This window comes from Plectropomus leopardus, chromosome 3, assembly GCF_026936395.1.
Source record: "Plectropomus leopardus strain MGB_pleo_1.0 chromosome 3, ASM2693639v1, whole genome shotgun sequence".
Lineage (NCBI taxonomy): Eukaryota > Metazoa > Chordata > Actinopteri > Perciformes > Serranidae > Plectropomus > Plectropomus leopardus.
The window spans coordinates 14286846-14305837 of NC_142178.1; the positions used below are offsets into that span (position 1 = coordinate 14286846).

Sequence of the window (18992 nt, forward strand, 5' to 3'; positions counted from 1 at the left end):
CTTACACGCAGAGTGAGAAATACAAAATCACAAAGAAAACCAGTCAGAAATGCTAGATATTTCCCACTTCTGTTGGTAAACCATATAAATACCATTGTGGTAATATATTAAATGTCCAACGTCTTCCATGTCTCATTCAACATCTGATGTAGATAACTTTTTTAGTGGACCAAAAAAAACAAAAAACAAAAAACAAACTGCCATGTTTTATATTACAATAACCATTTGGGCAATATAAAACTGAGCTTATTCAATTTTGGTCTTAAGCTTTATTGTAAGTGGTATTGAGAAAAAAAAGAGTCTTAAAAAGTCTTAAATCTAACTTGGCAGGAAGGACCCTGCAGGAACCTTGTTTTGGAGCACTGTAACAACAAATCGAATAACAATTGTCAAGATGTTAAATTTACATTGCTGTGAATATAAGTATGGGTGAAATTCAGCTTACAACACCGATATGCTGTTCAGTGTAAGGAGAGAAATTGAGATATACAGTATTTTTGTTGTCTCTCTACGGTGCACGTGATCTTCACTCCGAAGGTGTAGGTGGCGGCAATTCACGTGCCAATAACCGGAAGTCGGCAGAGAGAAGAAGAAGAAGAACGAGCCGGAAAAACAACACAGGAGGCGCGCGCTGCTGAAAATTAACAAGCTGGAAAACTTTCGCACGAGTTGTCTTTATTCGAGGACCTTTTTATCACCTAAATATTCAAAGTTTGGGCCGCTGTAGGGCTTAATAACCGGGGTCGGCCGTTAACCGACTAAATCCTCACCTTGGCACAGGTTAGTAAACGGTTAACGGTTAACGTTTGGTTAGCACTGTAGAGGTGCTGAAACACCTGTTAGCTGGACAAGTTAACGTACCAATACAACTCCGTAGTTAAAGAAGGCATTTATTGCTGTTTACGCTCTTGGAAGTTATTTTATTATTATTCACGTCAATATGAAGCTATAAACCAGATTAGATGGATTTATTTGACAACCATAATATACACACAAAGCTGCTTCAATTGAAGACAACAGTTTGCAACGTAAATACTGTGAAACTCAGTTAGCCACCAATGTAGCCATTTCTTCATGCTCCTAATTTAAACAGTCATCTAATGAGTTTATGTTAAAGCTACTGATTTAATCTAATTTTAACTTTTTATTCGTTATTTTTTTTATGTTGGTAGCTGACACCGAAATGATGACTCCTTCATGTGGGGTTTGTTTTCTCTTTTCATGTAATAACGATGTGATTGCTACGTTTAACCCTTTAAAACCTGGGTAAATTGGCTTGATTTCTTTCAAAAACATTGGAAGAAGGCAATGAGCAACTCAATGAGAAATGACCCAGAAATAAGCAAGAAACTATTAGGAAAAAAAGCACAAGAAAATTACCTCAAAATTAACACACACACAAAAATCCAAACAAACAAAACAAGAAAAGTAAAAACAAAGAAATGACCCAAAAATAAGTAAAACATTAATTCTACAAAATAATTTTAAATTTTTAATTATTGTAATCATAAATATATTGTTGTGCTGTGGAGAGTTTTCCCCAGCTTTTTAAAAATTATTTTCTAAAACTTCTAAATTCTTGCAATTGGTGGGACTTTACTTGCCGAGTAGCTCTTTGCCTTTTCACCATGTTTTTGAAAGAAATCTAACCGGTTTGCTCAGGTTTCAAAGGTTTAAACACTGCGTCTGAATGCAGCACAAGAAAAGCAATGTCAGACCAGGTTTCAAAGGGTTAACAGTGCTTTACTTTAATGACAGTTTCCCCGTATATTGTAGGGTAAAGACTGTATACGTGTTGCGTGTGTCTAGATCAGTCCAGAGACATGTCACGACAGATGGGAGACAGCCATCGACGGTTCCTACAGACCATGATGGCCAATGGCATCGTTGATGAACAAGGGGCGAAGAAACTCTATCAATATTGTTGTGAAACCCACAACAGTAAGTACTTTTATTTACGTAACAGTTACTAATCCAGAGTAAGTCAAGAGTTCACCTCTGTATTAGAAAACAGGATTTTTTTCAGAGCCTTAATCACAAGAATAGAATTAAGCCTCCAAACAGAGGTCTTTTGTCTGTTTTGATCATGATGTTCAACTCAGTGTGTCCATTGTCTTTTACATTGACTATTTTAACGGTTTATAAACCTCATGAACACTACTTTCCGGGACTTAGCTTTTGGGAAAAATAAATTACCTTATAATTGAAGTAGACAGACATTGGAATCTCCATGATACAGGAATATAAAGCATGGATTTAAAGAAATAAAAATCACAGGCAATAGATTTGGACAATTTCCTAAAAAGAAGTAAGTTTTTTACCATAACTATTTACACATGGGCCCTCATTTGTCTACAGTGTGTACACACAGATGTGTGCGTGATGAGTGCGTAAGACCATTCCCACAAAGTGTGATATTTATCAACTTGAACTTATATTTAGGAATGTGTGTAAATAGATGCACAGCTCTGACCATGCTTACATACAGAATCTAGTAGAATAGTGAAACTACAAATAGAAAGCATTACAATTGTCAAAGCGTACATTAAGCTATCATGACAACAACAGATGTTCCATTTTTCCTTTCATCAATATACACTCAATTAATTTTTTTTTCTAATTTGAAACAGATAAGTTACCCAATTAGTGTCAAAACTTTCAAACGACATCTGTGACAGGCATTTGAAATTTAGTGCCATGTCTCATCTTCGGGTTTGGGAAGATTTGGCAAACCATGCGCTCTGCAGGAAGCGCGTTTTCAAAGAGTGCACAGAACCGGCCGAAATCAAACCGGGATTTCACGCCATCACCCGATTTCCGGACCCAATTGGAGCTGTAGACTCTACCCACATTGCAATAAAAATGCCGTCAAGCAACACATTTAAATATGCCAACACAAAGGGGTTTCATTCAGTAAATATGCAGATAACTTGTGATGCAGATTTGTCTCTGTTAATTTGCTCTCTTTCTAATTATTCTGGTGAGGAAAAAAACAAAACACATTAATGTTTCCTTACAATATATATGTTTAATAACTGTTGATAACTACAGATTTTTTTGGACTTCTGCACATTTTTAATGTTATTTGTAAGACAGAATTTAAACCTTTTACATGTGTTGATAAATATGGGGCCCTGGACCTCAAATTGCAAGGATTTGCCAGAGTTTTAGGTGTACTGATTTTCATGAGGGTCCCTCTAACATTAACCTGTGTCACTACCTTTGAGGAGAGAGGAGCAGTAAATCGATGAGTTACAGATTTGTTCTCTTTATAATAACAAACTTGGCTACTCTTTGTCTTATTTTGCAGCACAGCACACCCCTGACAAACTGGATGATTTCATTGATACCATCAACTCAAAGCTCCAGCCCATGTTCATGCAGATTAGAAAAGGGATGTCTGAAGACAACGGTCACCAGTACTACGCCTTGGTTAGTGAGTTTAATTCCTTTACGGGGCCTTTTATTTTCAGACCTGTTTTCCTTAATCAGTAACTTTTTAATAGTCAAGAGAGCTTTGGCGTGTGAGTTGTGCCACAGGAGCAGAACCTGTACACAGGAATTTCTGCTAGCCTTTGCTGCATGTTCTGCAAAATCAAACATGCACAAAGACTCAGTTTCAGAAAAGAAAACTAATAATTATCCTCAGATTTTGCTACAGTATCTGGCCAATTAAAATAGTTTAGATCTAAAAACAAATGTGAAAGTCTGTTGCTTTAGCTCACCATTTTTTTTTTTTTTTTTTTTATACAAGAAGCTGCTGTAAAATGACTGCGGCTTCTGTTTGAGAACCACATTACGATCATTCATCAATAATTGTTTCTTACTTACTCCAGGATTAAGGGTCACTGAATCAGATTACAGGCAAACATTCATTTTGAGTAGCTGTTAAGTAGGAGGTTAAAGATTCATGGAATTTGAAAAATGGTTTCTAATAGATGAACAGATTTATGCACCTTGTAATGTCAAAAGAAAGTTGCCAGCATTAATAAATTAAACCAATAGGAAGCGCTGTTAATCTCTGTTCTACTTCACTTCTGTGCAGGTGAACATGACAGAGACTGATGTCACCAGGATGTCCTCAGACTATGCTGACAATGAGTTGGAGCTGTTCAGGAAAACGGTGAGTTAAATTCACAAAGAAATCCGCTCTTAAATATTTTTCTACACACTGTCATCCAAATACTTCTTCATCACAGTTGCTGCACATATTTTAAAAGGCGGGACTATAATGTAAATAAAACCTGAAAAATGAATTGTCTGTCAAGCTCTATTTTAAATCAATATCATTTTAAGTTTAGACTGTATTTGAATATTTCCACTGCTGATCGATGCAGTGATAGAGCAGCAGTAACTCCACCGTTCAGCGGAGTTTTTCTTCGAGTGCCGTGATTTTGTTACCGCGTACGAGCTGAAAAGAATCTACATACCTGAATGTATGACAGGTGTGTCCGCTGAGGAAGCTTTTTATTTTATTTGTCTGATTATTTCTCTTATGTGGCATCGATAGACAAAGAGAGAAACTTCCGCACACTGTCCTGCTTACTGCTGACAGTAACAAACCTGATAAACCTGATAAACTTTGTTTAACTTTTATTCATTCAAACGATGATGGCGGTTAGGAACTTAATCCCACAGTAGTACAGCAGTCTTATAATAAAATTGACCTTGATATCTCATATCACACGTCAACATTGAAAAATAAAATAAAATCAGACTTTCACTACCCAAAGTATAACCTCACTGCAATTAGGAAAAGTAGCAAGCAGACAAAGTAGAGTGGCAGTTTGTTTAGTGAATCTTTAGTTGGAACGTCTGCTTTTAGTGCAGGGGAAAATGTTCAGATGTTTCTGCAATGCCTCCTTCGTTGTGCAAAGTATGCCGTGACTAAACAATGCGATTGTCATCCAGATGGACCTGATCGTGGGCTCTGAGAATGGCAAGGCCTCCTCCACTGATATTCTGAACAGCGCCGACACCCTGACCAGCAAAAAGCTGAAGAAGAGCGAGACAGAGCACCTCTTGAGCCGACTGGTGCAGGACAAATGGCTTAGTGAGGTAAAACACAGTGACTCCACCAGGATGTTAAAATCACGTTAAGGTGATATTCTCTTTACCCCATTTTCTTCAAACTGTTAAGGCTTTTTGTGTCGGGAGGAAACTGTGTTTTTTAAGTTTGATTTAAACACTTTTCTTGCATTCCATGTCAGTTGGGGACACTTTGATAAAATGTTCCAACTTAAACAGGATATGTTTTAGTTAAAGGTGCAATGTATGAAATTCGGAGTCCAGGCTCCGATTGCCTGCTCACGGCTCTCACATTTGACATTACAAGCAGACATGGAGGTGGCTGAGCCGAAATGGCAGATGCAGTCAATCAATTTAAAAGTACTAAAGGTGCTAACACCACTAACAGTGCTAACAAAGGCAACTTTATAAATTTTGATGATGCCAATCATCAACTGGCTGAGTTAACTGACTCTTACTGATCCCTGTTGGGAAATTAGGTGACAATGAAAAGTTTCGAGATTCACAGGGGTGAAAAATACAAGGTATTATTTAAGATTGCTGAATAACAAGTGTATAAAAGGTCATAATAGAAATAAACAATACCATTTTAATAAATATGCTATCATGACAATAGCTGTGAAAGATTTAAAGTTCATATTCCCAAAACTAGACTTTGCTGCTCAAATCGTGTGAGCAGTAATAAGTAAAACAATTTGTCATGGCACATTTATAATCTATCTTTATTTTAAAAAGAAATTTTAAATACAATCATATTCAATATAGACTCCACTAACCAGATGGAATCTGATTAGTGTCTTTGCTGCAGTATTTAAGCACTTCTTGCTCCCATTTTGTTGGGTTATTCGGTTTGTGATTCGTTTCTGTTCACCGATGTAGAAACGGGGTGAATACACGTTGTCCACCAGATGTATTATAGAGATGGAGCCATACATTCGCACAATGTATCAGGAGCAAGTCAAAGTGTGCCACATCTGTCGCAACATCGCTTTCCAGGTAAATGTTTTCTTTTGTGTCTCTTACATGTATAAACAGTGTACGCTCTGTTAATTACCTGAATCGAGTTAATTAGAATCAGTTCTGTCATTTAGAATCTCTCATTAAAATTCCATCGATCAGATAGAAATGTTCCTCCTCACTGCTGAGAGCTGTTTTTTATTTGAAGGCAGCCTTCTATAGTCACATGTTTATATTCACAGTTAGGACATAGATCCTTAAAGAGACATAAGAATCTGAGGAACAAACGTAATGATAACTGCAGTGTAACTAAGCAAACTACTTGGCAAGTCAAAGACTTGCTCTTGAGTCACCGCATAAATATGAATGAACAATAATTAACTTTTTTTAATTATGTGATTTTATGTAGGTAGTGGTGATGTGTCCTTGTGCTTTTTATTTTTGTCAGTTTGCATTTTCTGCGTCACTTTGAGTTGTTCTTTGCATTGTATTGACATTAAAGTGATCATTTTTGCATCAGTACAGCTAATGTGTGACAAACCTGATCTTTACAAAATGACTTTTCTCACAGTATTTTTCTGATCAGATTTTTTTTCTTTTCAGTGCCAAATTTGTGAGAATCCTACATGTGGCATAAAAATACACAACCCATGTGTGGCCAGATACTTTAAAGGACGAGCAGAGCCGCGGTGCCCAGCTTGTGAAGACTTTTGGCCACATGAAATCCCCGGTATGTATGTATTTATATAGAAGTTGTTTAAACACATATTTGACCTACAGTACTTACATAGATGCTTATTTTAAAGTTCTGCATACATTTACCTCAAACTGTCTAAAAAAACAGAACAAAACAAACAAACATTGAAAAGGGCACCTTCCAGATCCATTCTTGGGATGTTTTGCTTTTAAAAATCAGATTTTTCCCTTTTGTGTTTGGTATTTTATGGAAAATATTTGTACATTTGGAATTTTGTGATACAAGATAACGATCTACAGTCTGAATGACCTAAATTATCTATATAAAATGAATTCATGAAAAATTCCATTTAAAAATGTTGACATCAGTCTTTTTTTATCTGACCTTGAAAAATTACATACTACACCAGGCTTCATTTAAATGTATTAATAAACTATTAGAAGGGAAATGAATAAATGTATGAATGACAAGTGACTAGAACGAGAAAATACTGTCTCCTTGTATGTTTTAAATATTTTTTTACCGTTTATTACAGAAGTCAGACGGCCCCAGTCTCAGTCAAGAAGATGAGGACTTTAACATCAAATTTGTTTATGTTTGGTAATTTTTTTGTGTACTTTTAACATAATTTGTACTAAACCTTTAACTGTTAATATAATTCTTTTTCAGAGTTTTTATTTTTTACATAATATTTGTTCAAGTGTTTATTTAAACAAAATCATTATCAAACAACCACCTGAATATTTTTTTCCATCCTTTGGAAACGTTTTGTCATTTCCTTCTGGATTGTTCCCTTCTTTGTGACACTTAAAGCTCTGTTATTAAGAACATAATAAAACCTCTCAAAATGTAATGTTAAGACATTTATTTAATTTTATCTCTGCATAACTTGCAGCTTTCTTCCACCTTGATGCCATAATAAAAGAATAGCGTTATTTTTTCTATCAAACAAGGGAAGACATAAATATCAAAGTGCAGTGAAACATATTTCTTAAAACGGATGTAATTTTGACATTAGTTTTGCATTGCTGCTGAATCCTCACATGTATAATTCATGTTAATTTGATAATCCAGTTTAAGATGAATTGCTGAAATGTTGATGAAACATGTTTTAATCCAGCATCCGCCTTTCCCTGAACACTCGAAACAATTTAAGGTGATGCAGGTAGGCAACTCTGCTCACACTAAGAGCTATAACTTTCTTTTTCTTCAAAATATAACCATCTAGATCAAAATAACAGTTTTAGAGTCCAATTGAAAATGTCTTCTATTATCTTTAAATCACATATTTGTCGCAAAGTCTTTGTGCAATAGCAATGCTGAAAGTGGAGCATAACAAGTGTAGAAAGATTCTGCTTTTGGAGCCAGTCAGGCTCACTCTGTTAGGGTCGATATAGCTTCATAATTAAAGGCATACAATGTTCTGTATCAGTTAAATATACTGCATGTTTTTATTGTTTGTGTTTGAGAAAGGGCTGCATGCAAAAATTGAAGTCTAGTACAATAAATATCACACCAGGTCAGGTCTGCAACTTATCAAGTAAAAGTTTGGTCTATAAAATGTAAAAATAGCCAAACATGCCCATTACACTTTTCTCAAGCCAAGGTGATATTTTTAAATCCCCTTTTTTGCTTTACCAACCCAAATATATTCAGTAAAGTACTATAATGTAAAACAAAGAAAAGAAGAAAATTACCATATTTAAGAGGCTGAAACTTAAAAAAGGTGGCATTAATACTTGATAAATAATGACAGACAACGCATTATTACTATTTCACTACTGTCACATATCACTATATCTGTCACATTTTTGCTACACTTTCATTTGCCAGGTGATTCAGGTCATAAAAAAAGTGTGTACAGACTGACTTTAAAGTATATTTGCCTGAGAGGTGCCCTGCTCAAGTATCTTTAGGGAGACAATTAACTTGATGGCTTTTCTAAACCACGGATAGAAAAATGCATATATGATTGGGTTCAAACAAGAATTGAAATACAACAGCCAGGACACAATGGCCCAAGATGATGCACTGTTTGAGATATCTTGTCCTGCGAGAGAGGGATAGTAATATGGACAGAAACTCATCAAAAACACCAGTACGACAATACCCAGAGTTCCGGCTGCTTTTCTCTCTGATTTCTTTGCAGCGACTCTTCTGGTTGCAACAGCTGTAATATGAGACTGCATAGCACGAGCCTGAGACACTGCAACAATAAACACTCTCATGTACAGAATGAGGATGACTGAGCAGGGGCCGATGAACGTGAACACAAGGTCGACAGTTCCAGACACATAGTTAATCACCACCATACACTCCCCGTAGCAGGAGTTATGTCTGGCTGGCTGCCTGAGATGGTCCTTTAAAATGAGCCCGTTGTAGAGCAATGAGCAGGCCCAGCACAAACACACAGACACCTCAACTCTGCTGCGAGTGATTTTGTTGAGGTACTGCAGAGGATAACAAATAGCGACAAAGCGATCAATCGATATAAGCACCATGTTCCCCACAGAGGCTGAGGTGAGGGTGAAGCCTATAATGTAAGACAGAGCGCACATGAGATCGCCCAAAAACCAGCACGTTTCTATAAATCGCACTGTTTCCACCGGCATAACCACCAGCCCAACAAGGAGGTCTGAGATGGCCAGGGAGAGCAGGAGCAGGTTAGTGGGTGTGTGAAGCTGTCGGAAGTGCGAGATGGAGATAATAACCAGCAGGTTGAGAGCCACAGTGAACACAGTAATGGAGGAAAATAGTGTGTAGAGGAGGATGGCCTCAAAGCGAGGACGCATCAAACCCCTGCAGGACGTGTTCTGGAGCTGAGGGTAGCAGAGCTCGACATCCATCACCCTGCACTGAGTAAAGGTGATGACCTGAACCTGCTGAGCTCAAGCAGTGCTCTAATCGTACATGACAGTGCAGCTCACTTTTCTCTGATGGCACTCCTTAACTCCTCATTCTCATCACTGTCTGATAGGCCAATAGGCTGCTTTTGTCAGGTTATTCATTGTAGCTGTTGTTTCTCCTCATCCCTCTTCCTCCGCATCTTTCCCTTGCTAATTCCACCCTCCCATTTTCTTTTTTTTTTTGCAGTTACATGATGCAACATGTTAGTTTCATGCAACTGATGAAAAACTTTTCTCTTAACTGTAAATCTTGTCTAAGTTTTGTGAAAGCCACATAAAGCCCCTGTAATAGCAATAGCTAGGTTTCCAAAAGCAAATTGAAAAGGCAACTGTGTGTCACTGAGAGGAAGGTTCTGACTTTTATTTGTACCTGCACACAAAACAGCATTCCCGAGTATCCACCGCCTCAGGAATCTATATTTTATATTGAGCAACCTACAGGTACAGTGTGGCCAGATGGGCTGCTGGTTTGTTGGTCACCGAAGCAAAAACCCAAGTATTAGTCAACTTTAGGAAATGCCATGGGGAAGGCCCAAGACATTGTTTGGCTTCCTCGGCTGAGGCGCTTCTTCAGTGTAAATGGAGGTCAGGGAAAGCACTTGAAGTCAGCATTTCCAAGTCTGAGGCCATGGTTCTCTGCCAGAAAACAACACAGTGGTTCACCCCACATGACGGAGTTCAAATAAGTGGGTCTTGTTCATTAATGAGGGTATAATAATAAGTGTGAGATCAACAGGTGGATTGGTGCAGGATTGGCAGTAATGGGGGCATTGTATTGGGCTGTTGTGGTGAAGCGGGAGATAAGCTGGAAGGCAAAGCTTTTGGTTTACCAGTCGATGTATGTTACAACCCTCAGTTATGGTCATGAGCTTTCGGCAGTGACCCGAAAAATAATATCATGGATACAAAAGCTGGTAAGAAACCCTGTAATCAACCTAGAACTCACTAGAGAGAATACATAACTCATGTGGCTTAAGAGCACCTCAGGATCGTTCAGGAGGAGCAGGGAAACATTGCTCGGGTGAGAAGCATGTGGACTACTTTGCTTAGCCTGACCAATGCAACTTGGCCCCAGATAAGCAGTAGAAAATAGTTGTATGATGGGAAAGGATTATTGTCAATTTAACTAATTATAATTTGAAGCCTTGGATTTCATAGTCTGCATTTTAGTACCTGAATATAACACTTCTGTCAGAGCAAGGAGCAATTTGGGGTTAACTGTTTTGCTCAATGACTCTTTGACATGCAGACAGGACCAAGATGTTAACCATGCAATGAATGGATGATCCATTCTACCTCCTAAACCACAGCTGAGATGGGCATTAATCCATCAAAGACATCTTGGATTGTCAAGGCTCTGCTTGCTCTTCTCTTACATTTGGTTTGACAAAGAACTAGTGGCAGATTCCCCTGTTGTCACAGTCCACATTTTCTAGTCAAACTCCAAGGCGTAGGACAATTCAACTTGACTTCACCTTCAAGTAGTTTGGAGCCCTGGCTAATTTTTAGTACTTCATGGATTGGGTCCTGCATCCTCATCCTGCATATGTTGCTGCCTCAAGGTTAGCCACGATTGCCCTAAAATAGATAGGAGGTGGTTGATAGGTTTGACAGCGTCTATTATCACAACATCTTTAGGTTTTGCTGACCTGACCTCAGATGCAAGGGAGCCTTAAGCTATAGTCCACAATGCCCCTAACTTTTCCCTTTTGTGTCTCAGCTGCATTGGACAGAGGTCTCAGTGAACCAAATTTGTTCTGAGAAATGGGGGAGTTGATAGCTCAGTAGTCTACATTAGTTGGACTTTCACTTCCCAGCAGCAGTTTTACAGCGCTGTTTGAAAGGACTGTCGGGGTGTTTTTTTAGTGTTTTTGTTTGGACCACCCACTGACTTCAAGATGGTCCACAGCTCTCGCACAAAGATTGTTTAGGCAGTGTGAGCGGACGTAAGCTGGCGGGGTCAGCAGAGGTAACAGTGACTTTGCCCAGTCACAGCAGCAAGTCATTAGTAATCAGGGCGACTATCTATTTATCTGTTTGCAGATGCTGTGGCCTCAGGACCTTGATGAGACATCAAGGAAGTCAATCCAGAACGATTGTGACTGGATAGCAGTTAATTTGGTTAGGATCTTGAGTTCAGTTCTGTTCACAGCATTTCCCCATAATCTCAGTGTGTTTGCTTCTGCAGCTGTGTGTGCTAGCGTTCTGACATGTCACAGTAGGAAAAGCACAGGTGTAAATAACAACATTAACGATGGTTAAATTTAATTTGTCCAGTTCAGTGTCAAGGTCCTGGTCTCATACAGGATGACTCACTATCGCTCGGTCATGGAGCCATCGTCAGTCTTTATTAGTAACACTTTGTTTTTACAAACAACTACATTCATGTCTGCTACAGTCATCCCCTTGAGGTCATGGCTCATGCGTTGCATCATGTGTTGTTGTTCAGATTTGTTTATTAACACCTATGATTGGAATTCACCTGTGGTTTAATGTGTTGTCAGACATTATTACAAGGTGTAAGCATGTCCCTCTGGAACACAACACACACTATCAACCATAACTTTTTTTTATGTTGAGACTAATGCATCATCTAAAGGAACTGATGATTTTGATGTGTTCATGTGTGTCCATCCTAAATAATTCCGTACAAAACCTAAATCATTCTGCGCTGTGTTTCCAGACAATAATTGAACTAAAGATAATAATTTATCTATTGGTTTAACAGATTATTTTTAGAGATTTTGTGTGCTTTTACCGAGGGGAAAAGTGTCAGATTTTATGACTAGTTTTACTCATTAATTAATAGATTAATCGATTAATAGTAAAATATATCTAAACCAGCCATATGTAAATGGGTATGTTAAACCACAAACTCATCACTATTTAACACTCGTTTAAAATGTCACAATTTCAACCACTTAATCATGTAATAAATAGATTTTTCTGAGTTGACACATTTTTAACAGATAATTGAATATTTTTCATTTTATTTATAATATTTTTCATCTTATGCCACAAAATGCAGCAAATCCAATTTAGTAGACATTTTGTCTTGTGTTTTGTCCTTGTAACAGCTTATGAAGTAGACTGAATATTTAACATTTTTTAAATGTCAAGAGCTAAGTATGTCTGTGTACCTGTCTCAAAACTGAAAGTACTCCAGTGCAAATACTTAACATTTAAAGGATCAGAATTGATCTATAGATGGCATTTTTGCTCAGGTCCTATTGACCTTTTCTTTTGGTTACATTAACGCTTGAAATTTATCAGCAAGCTTTGTGACCGTCTTTATGTTGACCATTTAGGGATGCCTGAATTGATGTTTTTTGACTTTCATCCTTTCAAAAAGATTAATCCTGGTTTCTTAAGGACCAGAAACTGACTGGACTGTTTCAAAGTCCAGCCAGAAACTGCATCTGGAGGATTCTCCAAACCAAAGCTATGATGAAATTGTGTTGTGCACAACTATGTTAAACCTTTTGACAATATCTGGGTTAAAAGTGAATTTATCCTTTATAATGTATTCTCATCTATCAGCATTGTTGATACCCTTTCAGACTTTTCACCTCTGACAAAGAACAATTGCTGAAATATCTGCTAAAACAGCACAACCTGTTTCTGTGTGATTATTGGCAGAGACGGATTATTTATTTGGTAACACTATTATTTAGTGTTTAGGAGCCGTTTGTACAAAAATGCCTTCATTGGTAATTAATGAGTAGTTAATTATTACCGGATTTATCAGTTGTGTTCTTGATGTAGGCTATAATTTCATATAAACTTCGTAGCCTGCTTAATTAAAAATGTCTTTACTTGCAGTTTATCTTAGTTTTGCAAAGACATTTCTTATTAAATATTATATTTTATCATGGATGGATTACTGAATGGGCCTACAGGCCTCCAGTTGCCTTCACCTGTAAATGTCAATCAAATTAACGTGTACGAACTAGGAATTACATTAACTTTATTCATTTTATTTTATGAAGGAACAGGTTAAAAATTAAGGAACAGGCTCAAAATGACCACAAAGAGATTCAAAGGAACTGCAAAGATACACAAAATAACTTTTAAAAAGCAGGCAAAACAACCACAAAAAGACACAATATGACCACACAAAGAAAAAAAAACAAGAGAAAAACACAAAGAGACACAAAACAACAACAAAAAATATGGTAATATGGTACAAAGTGTGGGAGAGGTGGTGGGGCCTTTTGCATGTATCAGCCCATTGTCTCATAATTCGCTTATGCCCTCTGTAATGTGGACCATAACAAAAAAAAATGTGTGTGTTATTAAACAATGATCAAAAAATAATATCTCTATCATTAAAACCTGATATCCAAATCATCAACAAAGCATTGACTCAAATTTGACATCTTGATTCCTATTTGTTGGAAATAAAAGTCCTTGAAAACACACAAAAATCATATTATACATTAGTAAATATTTACTAATGTATAGTTTATAATTTTCACATCAACAGACTATTATTTCTTAATTTTCAGATGTCCAGTATCCAATGATTCTTGTCACTGATGAGGTGCTGCCATCTGTTAATGATGAAAACCAACTGATCCAGAAATGCGTCACACTGTGAACATGTTTAGTGGCTGCGCTGAAAACGTGCAGTGAGATCTGTTTTAGCTCACCCATCCGATAGCCAAACCTGAACCGACGGTTTGTTTGAGTCGGGAAGCAGAAACTCTGTCTCTCTGTTGTTGGGCTCAACCTCTGCCAGATAGGTTGTGTTGCTGATGAAACACTAGATGGCCCTGTTGGTAAAGCTGTTGACATTGATTTAAAACACAGCAATGTGACAAAGGGTGAAGAAGCATTTCTGTTAAACTAACACAATGTGTGGAGATGTTTTGTTTTTTTTAGATTAGTGTCATCTCATATTCAACTAATTTTATCACTTTTATGTTTTGAAACTTTACGTGACTTTATAATTTTATTAATTTTAATTTTAATTTTATTTTATAATTTGTAACCTTCCTATCCAAGTTCCTGCTATATGTCACTCAGACTACCCCTAAATAATATATTGTATATTGTGAAATAAAGTCAGTGATTGCTGCTCATATGAGGAGGTGAATTACAAAATGTACAGCAGACAGAAAGAGGAAAGCAAAACAATTGGAAGTATAAGTTTTATTAAATGGAAATATATTGTTATTGCCTTATCAAAATGTAAAAAAAAAAAAAAAAATTAAGTTTCATACTCAGAAAACCCAATCCACCTTCAGATTATTGCAAACAATTTATAAAGCATTAGTACTCTTTTTGTGTTGTTTTTGTAAAGAAAAGAAAATACATTGATTAGTAATCATTTTGTAATGACAGTTTAAAAACTCACTGTAGTAACAGATTATGTAATCCACATTATTGCACACTTTAAATGTAGTTATTTTTTTTTATTACCATATATCTTTTAGGCACTTCACTGATGTTCTTACTGGTATTACAAATTAAAAGTAGAAAATAAGCCCTAGCCAGGAATAATAATAAAATCAGCCGCATTGTTGTTTTTAAATATTGGTGTGACCAGAGAAGAAAAAAGTTAGACAGGAACTGAGTTAAACTGGGAAAAAGACAGATGACATTTATAGAGAACCTGGATAGGTTACAGTCTTCGATGGGAAGAGGGCGATGTTGTTTAGAAGATGAGTTTTCTGTTGAGGAGGAACAAAAGTTGCTCCTCTGTTGAGTCAGAGAAGAGGTGATTGAAGGAGAGCTGAGCGGCCAGTACAGGGCCAGTCCTGCTACAGTGTCTTAAAGCTGAAGGTTGGAGACCTTTCCTTCATTTTCCTGTATAATTCACTGGCCTTTACAGATGTGCTCTAGATCTATACTATATTGAACATTTGGCTTTATTTTGTTTTTAATATCTGTGCAGTCTCGAAGCTTTTTCATGTTAAATTAAGTGCTATCTTGAAAGGCAGTGACCACTCGGCGTTCTGCTAACACTGAGATTACAGTCAATCAATTATTCAGCCTGTTCTCCCTGAAAATCTGTAATTATTTGTATGAAAATCTATTTAATATTTAAAGCATATATATATATATATATATATATATATATATATATATATATATATATATATACACTCACACATATAAGTATAGTAAAGTAATTTACCAAAATAATAAGTAAATAAGTAAATAAGTAAAGTAATTTACCAAAACTTCACCCCAGACTTTTATGTGTGTGTGTGTTTTTTTTTTTGGTTTTTTTTTTTTTTTGTTTTTTAGACAAAAATCCAGTTTTGTAGTTGATGTTAAAAAATAAGGGTTGTCACTTTTTGATAATGTGGAAAAGTTTGGTCTTCATGCCCTTAATCTCAATGAAAGTTAAAGTCTGTGAGAAAACACTGGAGGCAAAAGGAAGCACTGTCCTTATATTTTTTTCTGGTGAACACCAGCGTCTGTTCTTCTGTTTCCTTTAACCACATCATCACTGCTCTGCCTCAGATAGAACAACACAAAAGCTTCAAATCCACAGTTAGTCGAAGTGCTGATACTTGAAGAAAGAGCTTGTGGAGTCATGTTTACAAATCTGACAGGAGGACTTTCAGAAATAATGGTCTGTTTCTGATTAGAATATAAAATGTTATCTTATAATTAATGGAAACATTTAAATATTTTTACCAGTTAAAACTGAATAAACACATTTATATTTATTTACTTTGGTATAAATAATAACTCTTAATTTTATAGTTCGGTCTGTCTTTTGACCTTTAAATGTCAAAACTTGCTTTGTTTATTGGAACCAATTTACTGCAAAATAGTTTTGGTGCTTATGGTTTAACTGTAGGAGCAGGATTTTCCTATAGTACGTCCTAGGAAAACTTTTAGACCTTACTTTTAGAAGTTACTAAAAAGTTAAATTAACATTAATGACACTGTCTGACTCAACAATCCGTTGGTTTTAGACTGTAGGCTGATTTGCTGTTTATGTTTTCAAGTTAAGTTAATTTTATTTATAGAACCAAATATTACAAATCACAGTTTGCCTCAGATGGTTTTACAACATAAAATATCCCTCTGTCCTTCGAACCTCACAGGGGATGAGGGAAAACTCCCACAAAAAATCCTTTTTTTCTTCTTTTTTTATGGAATATAAATGGCAAACGACTCGGTTTATGTTTAGTAGATTTTTTCAGTTCAAAATATAAACAAGAGATATATCATTATCATCACACAAACTGAATATTTTAATGCAAAACAAACAACAAAAAAACAAAAATCATATTAGCACACATTTCACTAGCCGTATAAACCTGCACATACAATGTATAATATTAAAAAAAATGATTTAGGAGTGGACTTATTCTGATTACTTATGGTTGAAGTAGAAGTTATGTATATTTAAAATGCAATATTTTAGTCTGCGAAATGATCAAATCATCCAAATAGGTTCACAAACAAACATGCCCACACATTAACACGCCTGATTTCCCCCAGTTTTCCCTCCATACACTGCAGCCTAATTGATTCTCATTTTAATTATGTTGACCCAGACTCCGTCTCTCTTCTTCACTGACAACAAAACCAGCGCAGGCCGGCAGTCTGCCTCTCACACTGTGCGGATGACACCTCCGTCTCCCTTACAGAGGAACTAGTCGAGGATCCACTTTGATGTCACTCCCCCGCAAAGGAAAGGTCAAAATAATAAATGTAGGCCCAATTGATGGGTTGGCAGGGGGGCGCGGGGGGTTCAGTGCTGATTTTTGGATGAGTGCTCCCCTAAAGGCATAATGAATTCATACAGTCAGGCACGGCCAAAGAGGAAAACAGCATGGGTCCTCTTTCCATGAAAAGGTTGATCTAAATCTGCAGACGAGCCTGGCTCCTTCTTCCCACTCATTCTCCACACACATCGCTCTCCTCTCTCTCTCTCAAACACAGGCTTGTCTCACACTCACACATTTGAAGAAATACTCAGAAATACATCTTTCACTTCTCTTTGACTCATACCTCTGCATATGCATCACCTCCTCCTTACCTTCACTCGGAGAGGTGAACCACATCACTGTGGAACAAAACCCCCTCAGTAAGCTGCTCCACCTAACTCTTCTCACAGCAAGACACCTTTGATTCAGCAGTCAATAACCCAGAAATACACAAATGATTGAATATGTCTTTGAAGATTCCCCAGGTCATCCAGGTCACAGGGTATCTGTTAGTAGGTCAAAGGCAACAGAGCTACACTACGTCTGCTGGCCTTTGACCCTCTGTCCATCGATAGGAACTTGTGTTTTGCAGCTGGAGAACTTTATTTTAATGTGTAGAAAAGTTCCCAACTTTTTCAGAACTGCTCAAAAGGTCAGGCTGAGTTACAAATAAATGTGAACGAAATACTACGCAATATTTGCATTGCGTCTAAAAAAGTGACACTATTAAAAATTCACAGCAGCTTATGTTTGAATATTTCACTGAATTGAAGCAGCTAGTAAAAATGATCTTTCACTTAAGTAAAAGTAGGAATACCTCATGTAAAAACACTCCATTGCAAGGAAAAGTACTCAATTCATGATACTTAAACTGCAGTAGCAAAATGCACTTAAACAATCTTATTATACAGTGATATTATGCGGACTGTCCCCTTTTAGAGAGTTATGGTATTGGAATATTATTACTGATGCACAAATATGTAAGAATTTAAATGTTAGCACTGTTGGAGCATTAAAATGTCATCTTATTATACAAGTTATCATACTTTTTTAGTCAAATCTGACTCTGTAAAATTGCCAGGTCAACACTTTGTTTGGCATTTATAAGTAGCATATAAGCATGTAATAATTATACGATATAACACACTATAATGTAGTTAGAAAGACATATAAGTATCAGGTTGGTGTGGAGGCTTTTGTATAAACAGCTAATTAATGACAATGTAGTAAAACACTGTTGTAATAATGAATGAATTATATATATATATATATATATATATATATATATATATATATAACTAAATAATATACATACACACACATATATATATATATATATATATATATATATATATATATATATATATAATAAAAATAGTCATTGCAAATAACTGAACTGTAATATGTGTAATCAAAGCCAATAGCTAAATTACATGTATGAGCATAGACAATAACTAAACTAAATTTGTTACCATAGCCAGTACTAAACTAAATGTAGTCTGGTAAAAAGCACAAAATTCCCCCTGAAATGTGGTGAGTAGGATTAAATGGAAATACTCAAGTCAAGTAGAAGTACCTCAGAACTGCACTTACCTCCAGTAAATGTATCACACACAGAAGTGAGCAGATACAGAAACACTGCTGTCCTGTAGTCTTGAAAATGTTTTATCTAACTAAGAGACAAATCACAAATTTAGAGAATATTTAAGAAAAAAAATAAGAATTAAC

The 18992-nt window shown here is 36.3% G+C and overlaps 2 protein-coding genes across 2 annotated transcripts; one reads left to right on the forward strand and one right to left on the reverse strand.

Moving 5' to 3' along the window:
* Positions 1-579: 579 nt before the first annotated feature.
* Positions 580-7535, forward strand: nsmce1 (NSE1 component of SMC5/6 complex). Its single transcript, XM_042485493.2, has 8 exons — positions 580-780; positions 1810-1941; positions 3311-3432; positions 4046-4123; positions 4912-5058; positions 5908-6024; positions 6589-6715; positions 7218-7535. Exons 2-8 carry the CDS (start codon positions 1824-1826, stop codon positions 7250-7252), a joined length of 744 nt encoding a protein of 247 aa, XP_042341427.1. The 5' UTR covers positions 580-780; positions 1810-1823; the 3' UTR covers positions 7253-7535.
* A 123-nt stretch (positions 7536-7658) lies between these two features.
* On the reverse strand, positions 7659-11888 carry LOC121942321 (trace amine-associated receptor 13c-like). Its single transcript, XM_088075678.1, has one exon. It carries the CDS (start codon positions 9526-9528, stop codon positions 8554-8556), a length of 975 nt encoding a protein of 324 aa, XP_087931804.1. The 5' UTR covers positions 9529-11888; the 3' UTR covers positions 7659-8553.
* Between the last annotated feature and the right edge of the window lie 7104 nt (positions 11889-18992).

Coding starts and splice junctions, on each gene's coding strand:
- nsmce1 (XM_042485493.2), top strand. CDS start 1,824: ATGTCACGACAGATGGGAGACAGCCATCGACGGTTCCTACAGACCATG. Junction 6,025..6,588: donor GTCGCAACATCGCTTTCCAG/GTAAATGTTTTC, acceptor TTTTCTTTTCAG/TGCCAAATTTGTGAGAATCC. Junction 6,716..7,217: donor TTGGCCACATGAAATCCCCG/GTATGTATGTAT, acceptor CGTTTATTACAG/AAGTCAGACGGCCCCAGTCT.
- LOC121942321 (XM_088075678.1), bottom strand. CDS start 9,528: ATGGATGTCGAGCTCTGCTACCCTCAGCTCCAGAACACGTCCTGCAGG.